Source organism: Pelodiscus sinensis, chromosome 2, assembly GCF_052426305.1.
Source record: "Pelodiscus sinensis isolate ZL-2025 chromosome 2, ASM5242630v1, whole genome shotgun sequence".
In the NCBI taxonomy this organism is placed as follows: domain Eukaryota; kingdom Metazoa; phylum Chordata; order Testudines; family Trionychidae; genus Pelodiscus; species Pelodiscus sinensis.
Window position 1 is genome coordinate 225,615,820 of NC_143053.1, and position 18,643 is coordinate 225,634,462.

At 45.5% G+C, this 18,643-nt stretch overlaps 1 protein-coding gene across 3 annotated transcripts in view; it reads left to right on the forward strand.

The window, feature by feature from the left end:
- SPAG6 (sperm associated antigen 6) overlaps window positions 1-18,643 on the forward strand; it is a 98,254-nt gene that overhangs the window by 44,217 nt on the left and 35,394 nt on the right. For all 3 annotated transcript variants that reach the window (XM_006119525.5, XM_006119524.5, XM_075922508.2), the window contains exons 5-7: window positions 12,492-12,697; window positions 13,649-13,822; window positions 15,814-15,966. In XM_006119525.5, the coding sequence (XP_006119587.2) occupies window positions 12,492-12,697; window positions 13,649-13,822; window positions 15,814-15,966 (533 nt within the window). The remainder of the gene's footprint in view (window positions 1-12,491; window positions 12,698-13,648; window positions 13,823-15,813; window positions 15,967-18,643) is intronic.

Below are 18,643 nucleotides of genomic sequence, written 5' to 3' on the forward strand. Positions count from 1 at the left end.
CTCTTTTGTCCAACCATGACTTTGACAATTACACCAGGCTTACTATTATGGAGTACTTACCAGACTCAAAGAGACCGCTCCTGAAATCGATCATTCAGAAAGGCTACGCCTCTGCTAGGAAAGGCCTGCAGATCGCACTTGATGTGGCAGACACAGCAGCTTGTTCTACGGCAACCTTTATAGTCATGCAGAAAGTCTCGTGGTTACAAACTGCTAGAGTCCTGCGGGAGCTTCAAAATAAAGTGGAGGACATCCCTTTTGACAAACAGAAATTATTTGCTGAAAAGACCGATGAGGTCCTCCACTGAAGCACGTACTCCAGAATGACTCTCCATACCCTCGGTATGTACACTCCCCCATATTGGCGTAAGCAGTACACACTCTATCATATCGCATGATATTCTTATTGATAAACTAGGCAAATATAACTTAGATAGGGCCACAATAAGGTGGGTGCATAATTGGCTGGATAACCATAGTCAGAGAGTTGTTGTTAACGGTGCTAAATCCTGCTGGAAAGGGATAACAAGTGGAGTTCCGCAAGGGTCTGTTTTGGGACCCGTACTGTTCAATATCTTCATCAATGATGTAGATATTGGGATAGAGAGTACGCTTATTAAGTTTGCAGATGATACCAAACTGGGTGGGGTTGCAACTTCTTTGGAGGATAGGGACATAATTCAAAATGACCTTAGCAAGTTAGAGAAATGGTCAAAGGTAAACAGGATGAAGTTTAATAAAGAGAAATGCAAAGTACTCCACTTAGGAAGGAACAATCAGTTCCATACATACAAGATGGGAAGCAACTGTCTAGGAAGGAGCATGGCGGAAAGGGATCTAGGGGTCATAGTGGACCACAAGTTGAATATGAGTCAACAGTGTGATGCTGTTGCAAAAAAAGCAAATATGATTCTAGGTTGTATCAACAGGTGTGTTGTAAGCAAAACTCGTGAAGTCATTCTGCCACTCTACTCTGCACTAGTTAGGCCTCAGCTGGAGTACTGTGTCCAGTTCTGGGCGCCACATTTCAAGAAAGATGTGGAGAAACTGGAAAGGGTACAGAGAAGAGCGACAAGAATGATTAAAGGTTTAGAGAACATGACTTATGAAGCCAAGCTTCATGAACTGGGCTTGTTTAGTTTGGAAAAAAGAAGATTAAGGGGGGACATGATAGCGGTTTTCAAATATCTAAAAGGGTGTCACAAGGAGGAAGGAGAAAATTTGTTCCTCTTGGTTTCTGAGGACAGGACAAGGAGTAATGGGCTTAAAGTGCAGCAAGGGAGGTTTAGATTGGACATTAGGAAAAAACTGTCAGGGTGGTCAAATATTGGAATAAATTGCCAAGGGAGGTGGTGGAATCTCCCTCTCTGGAGATATTTAAGAACAGGTTAGATAGACATCTGTCAGGGACGGTGTAGACGGAGCTTGGTCCTGCCTTGAGGGCGGGGGGCTGGACTCGATGACCTCTCGAGGTCCCTTCCAGTCCTATGATTCTATGATTCTATCAGAGAGACTGCGATTTCTCATATTCAGGATATCAGCAGTGGGGATTCAATCAATCCCGGACAAGACAGAGAACCCAGAGGTGTACTCAAAATAACCACAATTCTAACCAACAATCAAACAAACAGCAGGTTTGATTCCGTGGTCGAGGGCTCACAAATCCTCCCTGTTGCACATCCACACAATCGCACGGTTCCTATTTTCCACCACCACCTCAGACCCTTTTACCATCATTGGTCCACCATTACATCTAATCGTTGGGTTCTTGAGATCGTCACATCCAGCTACACCAGCTACTACCAATACGTGGCAAAGGCTTCTATTCTCACTACTTCCTCACGCAGAAAAGAACAGGCAGTTGAAGGCTGTAGTGGGGCGGACTGGCGGCCCACTGACCCAGAGACGAGAGAACCCCTCCGAGAGCCATTTTGGGCACAGCCTAGCCCCTCCTCGTCACCTGACCAGAAGTCAGTGGGCGGGGCTAGCGCTAGGGCTATAAGTAGCCAGGCTGAGGACTCATTTGGGCCCTAGACTCTGGAGGAGCCAGAGGCCTACCCAGAGCTCCCTGCCGGGGAGGCCTAGACCTGGCTTGGGCATCCAACTGCCTCTGACCTGGAGGCTCACATAGAACTCTCTGACTGGGAGGCAGAGACCTGGCTGGGCCCTCTGACAGGCCTGGCCTTTGACCCAGAGGAACCAGAGGCCTGCCCAGTGCTCCCTGTTGGGGAGACTGGGACGGGCCCTGGGCCTCGGAGTGCAGCTGACCCGGAGGACCTCCCTGAACCCCGACACCAGCCTGTACCCTGGGACCCTGAGGATTAGCTGGAGCCACTGGACCTGCAAGCAGCTGAGGCCTGGAGTGGGCCGCCGGAGTCCCTGCGGGATGACATGGCCCTTGACTCCCCGTGTGACCTGCCAGAGACTCAGATACCTGCTGAGGGGGAGAGAGGAAGTGGCTCAGGGAATAGCACGGGCTGGTAAAGGCCCTAGGCCAGCGCGTTGTGGGCAGGAGCCCCTGCTGAGCCAGCAGCAGCTGCTCTACTGCATCCAGGACCCTGGGCTGAGATGCAGTGGAGTGGGTGGGCTTATGCTCCCCCTGCCACCCACCTACCGGGTGGCAGTCTCTTCCTCACCACCACTGCAGATGAACTGCCTGCCCCCCTCCTGAACAATGACATTTTTTATTGCTGTCATGATCATGAGGGTTAGCCAGCAGCCTGGGAATTAAGAGGTTAACCTTACCTAAGTCAGGTAGATTCAGCCAATAGGAAGGTAAGTAGGAATTTCAAACTAGGACAAAGGAATGTTTGGTTTCTCCCTCCTTTGTCCTGAGCAGTTTCTCTCCATCTACTGAGGGGGCAGACAGAATGTTTTCCTCCAAGAATAGACTCTTCACTCTTCTGTAAGTAGGGTAAAGTTTAGATAAATCTATTAGGTTTTATTGTTTTATGGTTTGGGAAATGGGATCTGATGTCTGTGCATTAAAAATGATTTTTGCTCTCTTTTGTAACTAAGCTCCTGGCCCATGGTGGGTTTCTCCTCCATAAGTATATCATAGTATGTCTACACAACAGCACTAATTCGAACTAAGCTAATTCAAATTAGTGCATCTAGACCTAAAAATTAATTCGAATTAGCGTTTTGCTAATTCAAAATAGCGCGTCCACATTGAGTGGACCCTGAACCGAAGTTAAGGCTGGCCGGAACCAGTGCCGGCAGGGCATCAGGTTAGGACTTAGAGTGTGGAGCTGCTGCCTCAGGCTAGCTGAGAGCTGTGCTTAGGGACCCGACCCCCACCCCGGACAGACTGTTCTCAGGGTTCCCCGCTTGCTTGTCTAACTCGATGAGGGACAGCAAAGCAGTCCTGACTTGGAGTGCCCTGAGTGCCCACACTCGGCACATCGCAGCACTTGGCCATCAGCCTGGCTGCACTTGCTGCAGGCTGCCATCCAGGGGGGGTTAATTGGGGGGCTGTCAGGATCCAAGAGGCCCTGCAAGAGAGCTTCCACCACAAGGAGCCTGCAGAGCCACCCCAGTCCTCCCCATCGGGGGCTCATGCCCCATTCCTCCCTCACGTCCTTCCACTTACCCCTCCCTAGCCCCCTTCCTGATGTAAAAAATAAAGGACACGTGTGTTCAAAAATAGAAACTCTCTTTATTTAACAAAATTGGGGGGGGAGATTAACCTCTGGGGAGACTGGGAAAAGGAGGTGGGAGAAGGGAAGAGAGAGTGTGGAAGAGGGGAGGGGGAAACCTGGGAGGAGGGAGCTAGAAGGGGGAAGCCAGGGGAAGAAGGAGGAGGGGAAGTATAAAACTATGGTACTCCATATCTTCAGTACTGTGTACAGATGTGGTCTCCTCACCTCAAAAAAGATATTTTGGCCTTGGAAAGTGTTCAGAAAAGGGCAACTACAATGATTAGTGGTTTGGAACAGGTCCCATATGAAGAGAGGCTAAAGAGACTGGGGGTATGTCTACACTACCCCGCTAGTTCGAACTAGCGGGGTAATGTATGCATACCGCACTTGCTAATGAAGCCCGGGATTTGAATTTCCCGGGCTTCATTAGCATAAGCGGGGAGCCGCCATTTTTAAATCCCCGCTGCTTCGAACCCCGTGTAGCGCGGCTACACGGGGCTCGAACTAGGTAGTTCGGACTAGGGTCCTATTCCGAACTACCGTTATCCCGGGCTTCATTAGCAAGTGCGGTATGCATACATTACCCTCCTAGTTCGAACTAGGAGGGTAGTGTAGACATACCCTGGGACTTTTCAGGTTAGAAAAGAGGAGACTGAGGGGGGATATGATAGAGGTCTATAAAAGCATGAGTGGTGTGGAGAGGGTGAATAAAGAAAAGTTCTTCATTAGTTCCCATAATAGAAGGACTAGAGGACACCAAATGAAATTAATGGACAGCAGGTTTAAAACTAATAAAAGAAAGTTCTTCTTCACACAGCACATAGTCAACCTGTGGAACTCCTTGCCACAGGAGGCTGTCAAGGCTAGAACTATAACCGAGTTTAAAGAGAAGTTAGATACATTCATGGAGGTTGGGTCCATGGAGTGCTATTAGCCAGGGGATAAGAACGGTGTCCCTGGCCTCTGTTTGTGGAAGGTTGCAGATGGATGGCACGAGACAAATCGCTTGGTCATTGTCTTCGGTCCATCCCCTCCGGGGTACCTGGTGTTGGCTGCTGTCGGCAGACAGGCTACTGGGCTAGATGGACCTTTGGTCTGACCTAGTACGGCCATTCTTATGTTCTTATGTTCTAAGCTCAGGGCTCAGGGTCGGGGGTCTCACTGGACCAACTTGATTTTCATGCAAACCTGCTCCTGGGTTCGCATGTGGCTTTTGGTGGCCAGGCTGGCAGCTATCCTGCCCTAGACAGCCGCATTCATATGCCTAGTGTGGAGGTCATGGATGTTGGAGGCCTCCCCCCAAACCTCGATGAGGTCCACGATCTCCGCACTAGACCAGGTGGGAACCCGCCTAATGCGGCCCCGGGCAGGATCCTGGGAGCTGCCAGCCTGGTCCTGGAAAGAGGAGGAGGGCTTGGTGGCAGCGGGTAGCTGGCTCATGCCATGCCAGGTGCAGGGTCTGCTGGATGGATGCTGGCAGGCTTGTAACTGGCACGAGCACTGTAGCCAGACCATGCCCCTTTAAGGGCTCCGGGACCAGGAGGGGGGCAGAAAAGTTTCCTGGTTTGGCCCAGAGTAGCCAACAGGGCAACCTGGGAAGGGCTATCCTCCAACTAGTTCGAATTAAGTGGCTACTACTTAATTCGAACTAAGCGTTACTCCTTGTAGAATGAGGTTTACCTAGTTCGAATTAAGCACTCCCCTAGTTTGAATTAAATTCGAACTAGCGGTTTGTATGTGTAGCCACTATGAAAGTTAATTAGAACTAACAGAACTAATGTAGTGTAGACATACCCTTACTTTGTTACTTTTCCATCTAGTCATTGTGCTTGCAACAGGAATATTGTTTTGATGATAAAAGTTCTTTTTCTTTTCTTAACCTGGCATTGGTTAATTTTTGTGTCCTGGTTTGTACTTTAGGGTGAGATTTCCCAAGTGATCTCTCCCCTGCTTTTCTTATCAGTACTTGGGTTGTGGCAGCAGAGTTTTTATCCCCAAAATCTAGGTTGTTAAGATTTTGGGGGGAAATTTTACCAAAGCCTGGAAAGATAAGGTTTTGGGGTACTTTTGTGGGCCCTCCACTTCTGCATTTACCGTGCCAGAGTGGGGAAGGAGCCTTGACAATTGCCCAGCCGGGGGATCTAGCCTGGGCCTCTTAAACTCTGAAATGTTTGTTTGCTGCCCCGCCCTGAACCAGGGCCAGGGCCTTCCTAATTAAGGATTTATTGCCTGCCTGAGACAGGCCAAGGCCTTCTGAACTGGTGATATGTGTGTATGCTGCCCTGCCCTGCCCTTGGGCCAGGGCAAACTAACTTTATAGATTATTAACTGTGGCCCCGCCCTGAGCCAGGGGAGGGAGCCCGAACTGATTGGGTTTGTTTGCTGCCCCGCCTGGAACAAAGCCTGGGCTAAGGAACTACTGTCTATAACTGTGCGTTATTTGCTGCCCTGCCCTGATCTAGGGCCAGGGCTCTGGACTGGTGTTATTTGCTGCCCCGCCCTGACCGAGGGCCCGGGCCTTCTGAACAGACTCTGGTTGTTTCCTGCCCTGCCCCAGGGCCAGGACGTTGTGACTGATAAAATTTATTGAACTCTTTACCTCTGGCCTGGACCTTAAGCAAGGTCGAGCACCTGAACTATTTGCCTCTCGCCTGACCTGAAGCAAGGCCGGGACATGGACTGTTTGCCTCTTGTCAATCCGGAGCAAGGCCGGGTTGTGGGACTATTGATTTGGGACTATTTTAAGTGGCTATGCAGTGGGGCGGACTGGCTGCCCACTGACCCAGAGGCGAAGAAACCCCTTCGGGAGGCCTACCGGCCTACAGAGGCCTATTCTCGTCTCTGAAAACTCAACTGATATCTTCGAAAGCAGCAGTTCAAAATGGTAACCCTTGAATCTATAATCCCAACGCTAGACAACAGGGATTAGTGTGCAGCCCTCGACCTCCAAGACGCTTATTTCTACAACCTCATCTATCCCGCTCGCAGGCGGTTTCTTCAGTTCACAGTCATTGTAGAGCACTTCCAGTATCGAGTGCTACTCTTCGGACTCTCCTCTGCACCCAGGATATTTTCGAAAACACTTGTGGTAGTGGCAGCGCATCTATGATGACATGGCATTATAATCTTCCCTTACCTCGATGACTGCCTCATAAAGGGCCCATCTTCTGCGGAAATGGGCCACACGATAGCAAGGCGGACATTCAAATTGCTCGGACTGGTCATTAATGACCAAAAATCCATGCTCAAGCTGTCACAAACCTTGGAATTTATAGGCGCCTGACTCGACTCCAACATGGCATGGGCTTACTTGCCTATTCAAAGGTTCCGAGCAATCCAAGATCTTGTCACGGTGGTTACCGTGAGTCTCACAGGGCTCAGGGCGCATCTTCCTGCAGGTTTTGCAGGATCTTTAGCCACTGAAAGCCTCACGCAGTAATATCCTTATCCTCTATTTATTGACAGTTCCCAAACAAGCAGAATACACATGCTAAGCACACAGTGTCATGCTCACCAATCCTGATAAAGGCAGGCAAATTTTCCCTGTTGTCCAGGCAAGGTCAGTCTCTCTGGATCTTAGCTGCTGCACGTCATGGTTGTGCAGGAGAGTCCTGGCATCTCTTATCTTAGGCTGGGTCTTGGAGGTGAGTTCTTCTTCTTGGTGTTCCTTGTCTCCCTTTGGTCTCCTTTCTGCCTTTTGCTTCCTTCCTTCCTTTTGCTTCTGTTACTTCTGATCTTCTTTTTTTGATCTCCTTCTTGGACCCCAGTTTATATAATGAAACCCGAGTCTTGCTTATCTATACCTTAACCAATTATTTTAGTATAATTTTACTAACCAATCATAACAAAATTACCTAACCAATCACACTCCACCACCTTAATTGATTTACACCTAGAAAAATTAATTATACAACAGACAGAAACAGTTACAAACCAGACAGGAATCACACAGTCAAATAATAGGAAAGCATAATGACAATGATCATAGAATGAAGATTGCACAACATTCTCTATTGATAAGCAGTTTCTTTCTAGCCAGAATGGTGTTACTTAAGTTTTCTTTACCCATCTTGAGATCTGTTTCTTTATCTGGTGACAGTAGGAGAGCTATCAGGGCACAGTCCCCTCCTCACAGCCTGGTGTGAAACTTTTTAATACAAAATAGATGGAATGTGAGTATGTGACTCCAGGCTTTACAGTTAATGGCTGCTGCTCTTCAGTCTGGCTGCAGAAGGCAGCTTTGGTTCAGGCCTAGCACAGGTCTTCCAACATGGCTACAGAAAAGCCATTTTGTTACACTGTAGTGACATCCATGTCTTTCCTACAAGGGGTTGCTCTCCAAGACATATACCATGCAGCCACATGGTTCTCTAATTATACTTTTATGAAGCATTATGTTATCTTACATCATTTAACTACTGATTCCTCAGTAGCCTCAGCAGTACTTACAACTGCTGTTAAAACAGGACTCCAAGACCCAGCTGCCATGTGTTCTCGAGTACCGTTACAAAGTCACCAGAAGTGGAGCACCCATGGGACATCACTCAAAGAAGAGGAAGTTACTCACCTTGTGCAGTAGTGACGGTTCTTTGAGATGTGCGTCCCTGTGGGTGCTCCACTACGTGCCTTCATCCCAGCTTTGGAGTCTCTACTCTTAATTATGTTTTTGTCAGATACTCGGGTGGATGAGAGGAACTCGTGCACATGTGCAAAAGGACGCAAACGTCACAGGACGCCTACTACGTACCCGCGGTCTGGCTGACTATTTCTACATAAAACTCCAATTTGTAGCACCAGGATGATCCTGACACCAACAGCGGAGCACCCATGGGAACACACATCTCAAAGAACCACCATTACTACACAAAGACCAGTTCATGGACATCAACTGGGTGGTTGGGGAAGGTGCACGACATCTACATCTTCTGGAACTCCTGCCTGTTCCAGAAGATGCATGCTGGCACTTTTTTCCACAACTGCACCATGAGGGTCGAAGACGTGGACATGCCCATGTGCATCCTGGGCAGTGCAGTCTATCCCTTGCTCTCCTGGCTGATGAAGCCCTATATGGGTAGCCTGGACTCCATCAAGGAGAACTTCAATTCCAGGCTGAGGAGGTGCTGCATAGTCATGGAATGTGCATTCTGCCACTTGAAAGGGAGGTTCAGGAGTCTCCTCACCTGCCTGGACCTGAGCGAGCGAAACATCCCCTTCGTGGTGGCCTTCTGTGTGCTCCACAACCTATGCAAAAGCAAGGGTGAGACTTTTCTGCCAGGTGGAGCAGGAAAGGCACACAGGGGCATGTATATAGGGAAAGTTATAGAACTCACCTGAAGTGCCTTCTGTGGGTTTGTCCAATGCCTTGGAAACATCCTGGGGGGGGGGGGGGAACACCAGCTCCAGGGTGAGGAGCAGCTCCTGGCTGGTGGGCATGGTCACCTCTCTGGCCGCATTCTCCTCCTCCTCCTCCACAACACCACCCTTGTGGAGGCTGACACCAGGCAGGAGTGTCCTGGCTGGAGTCAATGACGTGGGCGGAGGTGACTGGCCCCTCTGCTGGGATGATATTGAACTGGTGGTAGTACCGGCATGTGTGCGGTGCCACCCCAGAGCATCTACTCTGCTCCCCGGCCTTATTATAGGCATGCCAGAGCTCCTTTATTTTCATGTGGACCTGGTCAATGGTCTGCATGTGTCCCTTCTTGGCCAGGCTCGTGGCCATCCAGCCATACATGTCAATGTTGCGCTTTCTGGTGTGGAGATCCTTGAGGTTGGTCTCCTCTTCCCAGACCTTGATAGGTCCAGGATATCTGCGCCAGTCCAGGCTGGTGCTTACTTGCGTCCCTAGCCACTTGCGGCTGAGGATGCTACAGGAGTGCTGGCAGCTGTGGGAGATTCAGAAGGAGTGCTGGAATTGGCCATGGCTCTTGTGATTTTGCAGTGTGGCGTGGGGGCTGTCCTCGTGCCGCAAGCCCTTTTCCTGCAGCCTGCTGCTTTAAAAGCTCTGCAGGAGAAGGGGAGCAGTGGAGCTGGCAGGTGTGGCCAGAGTGGCCACAAGTGCAGCTCTGAGAGGCTTCTGGAGGCCAATTATTTCAAAATAGTAGCAGCTGAGCGTCCACGCTAATGCTATTTTGAAATAACAGTTTCAAAATAAGTGTTATTCGTTGTGGAAAGCAGGAGTACAGATTTTGAAATAACCAGCCTGTTATTATGAAATAATGGGTTTGGTAGTGTGGCCCCTCCGCTTGTTATTTCAGAATAAAATAGTGTAGACCAGAGCCTAAAGAACAGGCCACAAGGAGCACATGCAAAGATTGTGACTCTTGGGGAATCAGAGATAAGCTGGGGCGCTGAATTAGTCATTGGCTTTCTGTATCCAATGACCCTACTCTTTGGCAGTACAGCTCCTACAAAGTCATACCAAGACCCTTTTAATGAAGATTTTCCTGTCAGCCATGTTACATTTCTGTCTTGGGCTACACGAGGCACTAATGGGGGATGGGAATGATAGGCGTTTCCCTGCGGTCCTATTTTAACGGTCTCATTCCTCTGCCAGCCCACCTGTCCCCTAAGCCATGTGGTAGGTTAAGTATATCTTTATCTATGCAAATGGGTACTGTTCTGCAATGTGATTTGTCCTTTTCATATTTGTTCATTTTTTTTAATTGTATCCTTTGGTATATATGGTTGTGACTACTTTCTTCCACTATTTGATCTGAGGAAGTGGGTCTGGCCCACGAAAGCTCATCATCTAATAAACCATCTTGTTAGTCTTTAAAGTGCTACATTGTCCTGCATTTTGCTTCTTACAAACAGTATCAGAAAAAAAAAAAGACTAATATTGGTCATACTTAAATAAGTATTTAGATCACTTAGTTTGAGGGGTTTTTACATTTTGAGTATCATTAATTTTAAAAAAGTATTAGGGGTTAGCAATGAACTCAGGATGTTATACCATTTCTCTCCCTCTTCTCCCTTTATGAAAGGTGCTGACAATATCCTGACAGTGAGCCATGAAATACATTTTTCCAGCAGCATCACCTATCTCCTTGATGTGATTCCTTGGCATCATCTCCTTGGCAGTCTTCAGGCAATTGAGATGGTGGCTTTGAAGTTGTCTCTAAAGAGACTGTTACATTAGTAGTCTGCTCAGCTGGACTGTCTGTTTTGATTTTTCTGGATATCCTCTTTCTGTTAATGACCTTTTGATTAGAAGTAAATCATGTGTTTATATCAATTAGTATACAATACCAAAATAATTTTTTTGTTGGAGGCACATATTACTTTACACATTTTTCATTAAAATATTTTAAAATGCAACAGATTGTCACTTGAATTCAATATCTTTGTGCTCAAATAAACTTCTTTATTTTGTTTCGAAGTAGTGAATCCTAGATACACACTCCAACTCAGGGTTTTGTTGAAATCCTGAGCTTTGTGTATATATATATATATATATACATGTTTCTTTGTCTTTTAGAGAGATGTTTTTGCTGTGTGAGTATGTATTAGACACATATGTCTTATTTCAAGAAAATAGCTGTTTAAAAATGAACCCTGGAAGATTAATTGTAATAATCTTTAATTTCTGTATATATACTATGAATGTTGTTTCTCAAAAACAATTTTCTTTTATTATTTTAACCATGTAAAAACTTGTGTGTGCAGTGCAATTCAGGTATGCATCTGTGGTGGTCTAATTAAAAAATCACATGTAATCATAAAGATAATTTGGCTACTAACAAAATACAAGCAGCCTAACAACTGCATAACTATGCACACTTAATGAAAGATTGTGTGTAAAATATATGTATTTATTTCTTAATATGGAAAGCTTTGATTGATGGACTGTAAATGAAAAGCTAAGCTAGGTCCTTGAAATACAATAGCCATATGTTGCCATGGTACTGTAAGCCAAGTTAAATGTTAAAGATAAGAACGGATATGCGTAATAAGAATAGAACATAGAAAAACCTTATTTAAGAAGCTAATAGTTTATTTGAAACGTATGTGTTTTGTATTAATTTCTCAACATCTTAAAATGGCTATCGTAATTTTTGCACTTCATTATCTAATAATTTCTTATTTCAGTACTGTGATTAATGGCAAATATAGAACTAATGAATTTCTAATACTGCAGTTCTTGAATAAGTCAGCTAATTAAGTTTTTTTAATTAAGATGAAGTTAGCTAAGGATGTTGTGCTAAACTCAAATGCATAATCTCACAATGACAATACCTCTCATTTAGCTATGTATATGTGGTAGAATTTGTATTTCAGTGCCATCAAAATGTTCTTTTAAATTGACTTTGGCAACTCCTAGTTTGGTTCTATTACAAAACAATGTGCATTTTTTCAATGAACAGTGTAAAATAAGTTTTTAAAATAATATTTCTGTATTTGACACATGATCCATATTAATATCTGTTTACCATTTAAATGGGAAAATGTTGTCTAATTAGGGTGGTTGGTTAAATTTTGGTACTTTAGCTTTCTCTGGTGTTAGCCATGCATAAAATGCTTTCCTATTGATCAGTGCAGAATAGCCAGGGCTTAAACAGCTGACATCTGCTTACTCTTTTTTTTAAACACAGAATAACAAACCATTTCAGCCTAATCTACCTCAAATGTGTGCATGTAAATGGGGGTCCATCTATTGACCTGTATTCTTTTCAGTTGTGGATTGGTCCACATGGTTTATGAAACCAGGAGGGCTGATTTGAAATGCAGATGTCGAGACAGTGAAGTGCACCCTCCCCTTTTTTCTTTGCTCTATCTGTCAGGGTGAAAAATGGCTTGCACAAGGGTCAGTCACCCATACTCACTTAATTACTTTTCTTGGACCTACAGAACTGTCACAAGCTGTGGTGGATGCAGGAGCTGTTCCTCTTTTAGTACTCTGTATCCAGGAGCCAGAGATTGCTTTGAAAAGGATTGCTGCCTCAGCCCTCAGTGATATTTCAAAGCATTCTCCAGAGTTAGCCCAGACAGTAGTGGATGCAGGGGCTATTGCTCACTTAGCCCAGATGATCCTGAACCCTGATGCTAAACTGAAGGTACTTTAAATTTTTTCCTAAATTACATCAACCATTATTTATTACTAAACTGAGGTAATTAATATCCTTTTATTTAGAAAGATCTTGTTTAAAAGTCTAACAAAATAAAAGCAAAACTACACAGTTGATAACAAAGAGTTCTGATTATGTTTGCATGTTCAATGGCTCTTCAGTTATGAACAGTGAAACTAGTCTTTCAAGTGAATAGTGTTTGTGTTCTAGGCCAACAGTGCACAGAGAGGTTTAGTTACATTTGAGAAACAAATTTGATGTTATATGTAAAATCCAAATATTAAATGTTAAAACATGTTTGATGGATTTAATAGGTATTATGTGCACAATGCAGTTACGGGCAAGCAGTTATACATTACTGGTTGCAGTATAAAAACATTTTAGTTCCATATTTAAATATAATTATTTTTGGAATATATTGAATATCTGTTTAAATAGCTCGTAAGTTGTAATATGTATGATTTAGTTAATAGAAAATATAGTTCTATTCCTGTGTACAGTTTTATTGCCTTATTCTTACAACTATAAATACATTATAAAATATCATTATTAAAAATCATATACATATTTAAAATGGAATATTTTAAATCTAAGATCTGTAGGCTCAGTTTATGATTTGCAAGGCAAAACAATTACTGTATGTTTCTATATTATTTTAAAGATAGTGTTAAATTTTAATTTACTGTATTTGCATTTATGTTTTATAGCAAATGTTAAGGGGTAGACCTATGGAGAAACTTTTAAAAGATACAGTACTAGTGAACACTTTAAGTTATTAGACTGGTATATGAACAGACTCAATGAATTATATAATAGCAATAATTGTTTGCTCTGTTTGCTTTGTTTTTTGATTAAGTAGATTATGTGCATGATGACGCTGTGTGTGTGCTGTGGGGTGTTTGTATAATAATAATTTATAAAACAATTTCTGTTTACCAGCGTCAAGTGCTTTCAGCTCTCAGCCAAATAGCAAAGCATTCTGTGGATCTTGCAGAAATGGGGGTTGAAGCAGAAATTTTCCCAGTTGTACTCACATGCCTGAAGGACTCAGATGAATATGTCAAGAAAAATGCTGCAACTTTAATTAGAGAGATAGCAAAGCACACGCCTGAGGTAACACCTTGAAAATGCAATACAAGGTTGCATTATTAGATTTTACATTTTAAATACAATGCTGTATTGTTTTGTCATTTGCTTTTAGAAAGGGAGGGCAAAAGACTGTGTCATTTCCACTGGAAAAATATGGAAATGTTTTTGTTGGTGTTCTGAGATGTGTATTGAATATGAATTGGATTAGGAAACTAGGAACAATGTACATACTTAGCTTTTCCTTACCAGTAGGCGTCAGTGCAGGGAATGGGGAGTACACTAAGGATATTGCCAGCCACAAACATTGAAACATTGTGAATCAAAATATCCCTCTTATCCTTCCCAGTTATGAGATTGGCCATCATGAGATATTTTACTATTTTGGGATTTTTTTCTTCTTCTGGTTGTTGAGCCTTTAGATGACACTTGAGTCACATTTTCAGGTTTTTTCTATGCATCAGAATTTGCTTTTAATAAGAAATGAAACTGGGCTTCTGAAGTCCAGGAACTGAAGACTTGAAACCAAAGATTGAATAACACAAGACTCAAGATAAAATCACAAGAATTGGCAATCCTCAGTGAATATTTGCAATTGTTTTCTAACCAGGCTTTAGATATCATTCTAATGACTCTCATTGACACTGGAAAGTTCTGATACATATGCTTGATTTTAGACTGATAGATAGTAGACCAAAATAATCTCTGCTGTAATTCAACTGAAGGAATTTATGCTACACTAGAGCTGACTTTGGCCTCAGGACTTTTCTGGACTAGGCAGATGTCACAGTTATATGAACATTCTGGAAATTGTCCCATTGTGCTCCTTCTGCAATCACAAGGGAACTACTATGGCAGCAGGATTTGGAGAGCTTATACAAAGTTCAACTCCCCCCTTTGAGCTGTGGAGTGCATCTCTGCTGGCCTCCCCTATGCATAATAGGGGGGAACATTGTGGGGGATATAAGTCTGGTGGGTCTGGAGGCTGTAATAGTAGCTATGGAATGGCTTTGCTGCTGTTCTACAGCCTGAGAGAAGGATTCCTTCCCATCTCTCTTGGATATCTGTTCTGTTTTCTGGGGCTGTGCACAGATATAAGATTTTACCCTAAGTGACTGCTTTACAGCCATGTAGAGAGTATTTATATTTTAAAGTGCTTTAAAAGTTTAAGTATCTTCTAACCAAACTGTTACATTAATAAAATGTAAAAGCAGTATGGGTGTGTGGGTGTGTGTGTGTGTGACACATAGATGAAATACTGTTATTTATTTCTGTGCATTTAATCTAATTTTTAAAATGGCTTATTTATTGCTTTGGGAACTTCAGATAAAACTGAGAATACCCATCAATATAGATGGAAAAATCTTCCAAAATAATAAGAAATGAATAAAATCTCTAAATTTTGGTGATGTCAGAAACCACTCAGATGCTACTAAGTGATGTTAGAGGTAACATCATTTGGAAAAATATAAACCATAGTTTAATCTAATGTGTGGACATTTAAACCCCTGTCCTAATTATCCTTTGCACCAAGGCTTCTTTGAGCAAACTACTCATGCACTTACTTTATGGACCCTTCACACACTCAGAGCAGTGTAATTGGGTGTTAGTGTAAATGAGCATCTGGCTCAGTATGTATATTTCTTCAAGTCATTAGCATGTTAAGGTTTTGTCTGCATAATTCATCAATAAATACTTACTAACTGGATTTTTGTATTAGGTAAGTCCATAACATTCTATGTCCAGCTTTCCTTGAAGTAAAGTTAATAGAAAATGAAGATGTTTATTGCAATATAAATATTTTGCTACATTATTAGCACTTATAAGGCCAAATAATGAATCTGATTCACCGCTCCATTACTCCAGTATTACTGCAGTGTGATTTGATTGTCAACAGTAGAGTTAAACTTTTTAAAAAACAGGAGTGAAAGGTTGAGCTTATTGAAGATCACTATTATACTGCTTTATGGTTATGGATACTCTACAGTATCTAATTTCTCTTGTTTATCCTCTTTCAGCTTTCACAACTTATAGTCAATGCAGGAGGAGTTGCTGCTGTGATTGACTGTATTGGCAACTGCAAAGGAAATGTCAGGCTGCCTGGCATCATGATGCTTGGCTATGTAGCAGCTCACTCTGAGAACCTGGCAATGGCAGTGATCATCTCCAAGGTTAGCTCTGGCTTTCTTGTCTTCCTATAGCCATTACAGTGAGATTCTGAGCAGAAGAGGTAGAAGAATATAGTCCCACAGATAATTGGGTGGAGTGGTTTATTGATTTGTTTAGTAATGCACACCACAGAAAAAGAACTAGCATAATTTCCTGTTTTGTATGTCTCTTAGGTTCTGATCCTGCAAACAATTTCATGCTTAACTTTCAGCATTGAAATCAGTGATATTCTTCTTCGAGTGATTGCTCATGTCCATTTGAATAAGGTGTGCGCGCCACGTACACCGTCTCTCTGGAGCGTTTTCCCAAGCAGTACCCGTAGCACCGGCAGGTCGCCCCCTGGAGTGGCACTGCTATAGCGAAACATAAGTACCCCTGCCGGCGCTCCCCCTTCTCAGTTCCTTCTTACCGCCCATGATGGTCATTGGAGCATGTCTATTTTCTGTAGTTAATGGTTCCCGTTTCTAGTTAGAGTAGTTAGATAGCAAGTTTTTTGTTCTCCTTCCCCCCCTTCGGGGATAAGGAATGCCAGGGCCACAAGGCTTTAAGGCTTGCGTGGTATGCGCGAAGTTCATGCCTAACAGGGACCCTCATGATAGCTGTTTAAAGTGCTTGGATGAGCCCACTTAGCAGACACCTGTAAGATCTGCAGGTCGTTCAAACCGCGCACGAAGAGGGAGATTCGCGTTTGAAGCTCCTCCTCATGGAAGCGGCCCTTCAACCGACACTGGCTGGTCACTCCACCGTGTGCAGTGTACCGGCGTTGATGTGAGATGCCCTGTCCCGTTCGAGGACATCGGTGCTAAGGGCCAGGCACTGTTCCCACTCCTCGGCACTGAAAAAATCAAAGACATCACAGGGTAGGTCGCCGAGCCGGAAGTCAAGGTTGGGCCTACACCACCAGTACGGGTCGCCTGCGGAGGGCTCTCCAAGTGTTGCTGTGTGGCGGAAGCGAGTGGGCCGGCCATCCAGTCCTGGTCAGCTGCATTCTCATCGACCCTCGATGCCGGAGACGTTTGAGGCAGCACAGGACTTAATCAGCCTCACCACCTCCCCTCCGTCATCTGTTGAGGCGGAGAGGTCGAGGTCTTCTACGCTGGGGGCCATCTTGGCACCAGTTTCTCCACTGCACAGTGTGGAACGGTCTTCACCTGCCATGTATGCGGCGGGACCGTCCCCTGTTGAACCAGTACTGCTCGCAGCAACATCAGTGCCAGACTTGGTGCAGACGGGCAGGCCTCACCCGACGCTGGCGGCATCGATGAGCGTGGGCTGGACTCGGCCTCCCGCCACAGTTCCAGTACTGGGTCCTCTGCCGGAGCCAATTCTGGCTATGCGGGTACCATACTATCCAATTCCGTACTTGGCGTCAACACTGCCAGCACCGGTGCAAACTGGCCATGGGGCACCATCAACGGCACTGCCAGCAGTACCAGCACCAGGCCTGTTGCCTGGGGCGCCAGTACAATTATTGGCTCCGCTAACTTCGGCACCGCTGCAAAGTGTTCCGGCACCGACACCGGTTTCGGCACCGGCACCGGCCCTGTAGGCCACACCAGCACCATCCATGTCAATGACACCGACACCTTCTAGGGCGGCGCTGATGACACCGGCTCCATCAATATTGCCGACTATAGTGCCCACGGCGGCTCCGGTAGGGGCGCCGTCTCTTGGGCGGTTGGACTCCACGGTGCCTTACTCACAATTGGCACCGAGTTTGGCACCGCATGAAATGTGCGGTGTGTCAGCACCACAACCAGACACAGATGCAGTTTTTCTGGTGCTGGCACCTGTACAACCTCCTCGCTGTGCACACACAGGCAAGCTGGAGTCAATGGCCAACTTCGTGCCCGCAACAGTACCAGTGTACTCGTCGTCAGCCACACCCTGCCCCGAATCTGATTATTCCTCAGATTTGGATGTGGGCTCAATCAGATCGGGGTCCTCAAGGGCGTCATCGGGGCACAGATCCTACTCTTGGCACCGGCAAGATCGGTCCCACATGCAGCAGACCTGGCATCCTCAGCCTCAGTGGCCGTTCTGGACGCCGTGAGCATATCATCAATGGCAGGGGCCTGTGCCCTCTTCCACGGCATCTAGTGTTTTGGGGCAGCGAGTGCACCTGTCGGCATCTCTGTTGCGACCCCCTTCCTCACCTCAGAGGAGTGGTGCCCTGGATGCAACGAGGGACCCCGCAGCCTCGGTACCGGAGCCACCACCGGCGCCAGTGGTACTTGCCCAGCCGTCCCCCCACCCAGGCCCTATGCTGGACCCGGTGCTGATTCAGGAGTCTTCGTCATTGTCGTCTCCTGATGAGGCTTTAGCAGATCTGGCTACAGCTTTGTCAATTATGGATGCCAGGTCGCATCAGGAGCTGCTTCGCTGCCTAGCCTCCAACCTGAATGTCACGGTGGAACCTGTTATAGAGGACATGGATCCTATGATAGACATCCTGTCCGATGATGCTCCCGCCTGCTTGGCTTTGCTGCTTAATAAGACCGTGGCTAAGGTCACGAATGCCCTGTGGCAGACCCCGGCTTCCTTAACCCCTACCTTAAAGGGAGTCAAGAGGCGCTATTATATCCTGCAGTTGGGACCCGAACACCTGTATTCCCAGCCTGTCCCGGGGTCCTTGGCCTTCCAAGCTGTGGCTCAGAAGGAGAGGCTTCCGCAACTGGG